At 53.3% G+C, this 4,002-nt stretch overlaps 1 protein-coding gene across 1 annotated transcript in view; it reads right to left on the bottom strand.

Moving 5' to 3' along the window:
- Positions 1-1,402: 1,402 nt before the first annotated feature.
- LOC124654520 (DNA mismatch repair protein MLH3-like) overlaps positions 1,403-4,002 on the bottom strand; it is a 9,786-nt gene continuing 7,186 nt past the window's right edge. Inside the window, exons 22-24 of the mRNA XM_047193520.1 lie at positions 2,069-2,141; positions 1,861-1,946; positions 1,403-1,755 (exon numbers count right to left, since the gene is read on the bottom strand). Of these exons, the coding sequence (XP_047049476.1) occupies positions 1,558-1,755; positions 1,861-1,946; positions 2,069-2,141 (357 nt within the window). The 3' untranslated portion in view covers positions 1,403-1,557. The remainder of the gene's footprint in view (positions 1,756-1,860; positions 1,947-2,068; positions 2,142-4,002) is intronic.

Raw genomic sequence — 4,002 nt, 5'->3', positions numbered from 1 at the left:
TCTCGTTGGTCCTCTTATCAGGATCATCTGCACTCGGGAGCCAGGACGGATTTCCCAAATATGAGCAGGTGGAGGATCTCCTATAAAGGCTGAATCTACATGAAGATGAACAAGATAATTTCATCTTGAAAGAGGAAGTCTCGGATCTGCAAGAAAGTACCAAGTGGTTGTCGATCGTTAAGGTTCACACGCTGAAGGGTTTTAGCCATAGTATAGTGTATGACGATATGTGATCTGCATGGAACCCTGCAAAAGAGGTAATTTGGAGGAAAGTTGAAGAGACCTTTTATTGCTCAATTTGGTCGTCTTGTTCATTGGGATAAAGCGATGAATAAAGGCTCGTGGCTGTTTTGCACCCAAGTTATTCTGACGAGATAGTACGATGGGTACCAAAATCCTAGACCCATTGTTTTGGATAAATTAACAGTTTGGATCCATGTGTTGTAATAAAAGGCGTGTGTAGGATTATTGGTCGGGTGACTGAAGTGCATACTAGACTCTCGGCTAGGTTCGTTGGTGATTTTGCAAGAATTAGAGTCTCTATTGATGTAAACAACAGATTGAGTACAATCGTATCACTTACAAAGAGCCAAAGGAAGGAGTTCTACCATGTTTTGTATGAGAAGCTACCGACTTAATTCGATAATTGTTGTCACTTGGGACATTGGTATCGAGAGTGGAACTGGAGAACATTACAAAACTAAGCTCAAAAAAGGGATGTACCCAGTGCCCAAAGCTCCCACACATTGTGGGGTCTGGGAAAGGGTATTTCTAGGCAAATGGGGCGAATTTATCCCGATGGTGGTAGAGGTTATGGAAGAGGTTGTGGTTCTGGCCATGATGCAACAACGACAGAGGCCATTGCTTTGCAAAAAGACTACATCTGTTCGAACAACTTTGGATGCACTCTGGTTGTTACTGAATCCGATTCTTTCGAGTTGGTTAAAGCCTATATTGAAGTCATTGAGGTTGCTATTCAACTTTCTCTTCAACATTGTTTTCAGGAAGCTAATCAAAGATCCATACCTCAGTGCCACGATTGGCTATGAGCCTCGAAGGCATGGGCATCGTAACATCAAGTTACCTGAAATCTGCTCAATCTAACAGAATTATCACAATCGACCACAACGCCAAACACATCGTTAATAAACTGCAAATCACAGCCAGAGATAAACAAGACGGTTTGAGTAGGACAACACAGCCATTTCAAATTTCTATTAATCCGTTGATGTGTATTTACATGAAAAAAAAAATCGGATGACAATCGCACAGGTTGCTACTTTGCTTTTGCTTTATCTCTATGTTAGAAACGAATGGCTACTCTACAGTGTCACTCCTACAGATCACATTATTTTCGACGGCTATATACATCATCTTCCTACAGCTATATCGCCTACAGGCAACTCCGCGCCTCCTCAATTTCAATCGCACAGGTTGCTGCTTTGCTTTTGCTTTATCTCTATGTCAGAAACGAATGGCTACTCTACAGTGTCACTCCTACAAATCACACTATTTTCGACGGCTATATACATCATCTTCCTACGGCTACATCCTATCCTACAGGCAGCCCTGCCGCAGCCTCCTCAATTGTTTGAGCCGAGTCTGGGCACGCTCAAGGCTGGGTCCATGGTGCGACAGGCCGTGCCAGGGCTCCTCCGCCTCACTCCTCCCACTCATCATCCCGAGCCTCGCGAGCTCATCGTGTAGGGACGCGACATTCACGACGGGTACAGTGGTCGGGCGCCCATGAGCACACTGCAAGAGAAAAATATTTAAGAGAAGCTCCCGTCTTCTCTTCACTCACTAAACCATGGAGTAGCGAAAGAAAAGAAGGATATGGAGATTCTTGTGTCCTCTTACCTGGAAGCAGAGAGACGTTGCTTTCAGTTCTTCGATGATCAGGCAGCACTCGGACGGTAGTAAGGGATCACCAAACATGATTGCCCCTGCAGTGGTAAACCGAGGGTGAACATTGACACGATTCTTTGGAACGAAAACAGAACATACATTACAGAAAATGTTGAAGAAAAAGTTTTGCATAAGACGAAAGAAGGGAATGAGTGGATACCTCTGCAAGCTTTGAAGTTAAGAATACGAAGAACTGCTGGGGGGATACCTGACGACCCATCAGTCTCATCAAGCTACAGAGAATATCAACAAGGCAAATAAAGGATAATGAAGTAGCGGTAACAGAATCACATAAGCCTCGAAGGCTCTTCAACAGTTTTCAGTATTTTCTTATTGCAGCCTCTAAGAGCATCTCCAGTCGCGTCCCCCAAAGCGTCCTCCAAAGGGATTTGGGCGCGCCGGACAAAAAATGCGTTCCAGCCGCGTCCCCCAAAGCCCATTTTTGTCCGGCGCGCCACGATACGGTGTCCGGCGCCCCGAGCCGTCCCCGTCCCACAGGGGACGCTCCGGGCACGCCGGACACAACGAAAAGAGAGGCGAACCGACGCGGGGCCGACGCGTCAGCGGCTCGGAAGGCTAAAACCCGTCGCCTACCTTTGGTCAAGCGACGTTAATGGCGTCCTGTTTTCCCAGGCGACGCAGGGACGCGTCTCGTCGTGGAAGGCCGCGTGGCCGTCCGCGCCGGCGTTATTGCGTGCAACCACCCGCTGCCGCCGCTGTTTTAAGACGCCCTGCAGTTCTCACCGCTGTTTCAAACCTTCTCGTCGCCGCCGCCTCCCCCCTCCCAGATCTTCTCCTCGCCGCTCCAAAAATGTCGAGCTCGTCCTCCCGCAAGATCGCCGCGGCGAACGGCTTCGGCCGCGGCAGCCTCACCGTGCGGAGGCGTGGGCGCGCTACCACGCCCGGTATCCGGTCCCGCCGGACATGCGGCTGCCAAGCGGCGGCGGGCTGGAAGATGGCCGTGAACGGCATTGGCGTCCCGCCGCCGCCGAAGCCGGGCACGGACCAATGGAGGGACGCCATCAAGGCCCGGCGGGCTCAACTCACCGCCGAGGAGCGGTTTGATCCAACATGGGCGGTCGACAACAACGACGAGTGGTGGAAGACGTACTTCAAGGCGAAGTACGACGTCGAGATGTACAGCACCGACAACCTCGTCGGCGGCCCCAACAGCTGAAACAAGGACGGCCGCGCCCTGTTCTGGGGCGTTCCGGGGCGCACCCTCGAGAACGTCATCCGCGGCATCCGCAACGGCGCTCCAAGGTTGGAGATGCCGTCGTCACCGCCGCCGTCTCCTCAGTGGCAGCCGAGGAGGACGACGTACTCGTCCTCCTCGCACTCTTCTTCCTCAGGATCGGCGCGATCGACGCCGTCCTCGTCGTACCGGTCGGCGCCCTACACCGTCCCCAAACGGGAGGTCAAGGAGGAGCCGGCGACACCCGTCAACACGAGGCGTGGCGGCAGCGGCGGCGGCGGCCCGGCGTCGGCAAGGGAGGCGCGGCGGCTCCCTCCTCATCCCGAAGCCGGAGGTGAAGGAGGAGCCGGAGGAAACGTCGCAGGCGGCGGCTGGCGGCGGAGTACGAGCGGCAGCGAGCGGCTCATCGCCAGCGGCGACGACCCCGAGGACTGCCCGGGGCTGCGGGCGGCGTTCTTGGCGTCCATGAACGACAAGGACGCTCGGAGGGGCGACCTCGACGCGACGATCGCCATGTCCATCCGCGACTCCGGCAAGCCGGCGGTGGACCTCACCGACGACGGCGAGCGGGACCAAGCGGCTTGGTGAAGGACGAGCCCGTCGAGGAGCGCGTCAAGCGGGAGGTCGTCACCGACGCCATGTACAACTTCCAGGCGGTACTACGACGCCTCCGGCCGCCGCAAGTGGTTCTAGATTAGGTTTAGTTTAAATTTAGTCAAATTTCGTTCGAATCTATGTAAGTTTGAACGGATCTTAATCGAATCTCGTTAAGTTTAAAATTTCCAAAATTTTGTTTGGGGGACGCGACGTCCCCCAAACGCGGCACGAACGAAACACGTCCCCCAAACGCTCAATCCGGCGCGGTTTGGGGGACGGTTTGGGGGACGCAACTGGAGATG

This window comes from Lolium rigidum, chromosome 5 (assembly GCF_022539505.1).
Source record: "Lolium rigidum isolate FL_2022 chromosome 5, APGP_CSIRO_Lrig_0.1, whole genome shotgun sequence".
Classification (NCBI taxonomy): domain Eukaryota; kingdom Viridiplantae; phylum Streptophyta; class Magnoliopsida; order Poales; family Poaceae; genus Lolium; species Lolium rigidum.
Note: the sequence above shows the minus strand (reverse complement) of the source record. Positions and strands in the feature narration are given on the sequence as shown.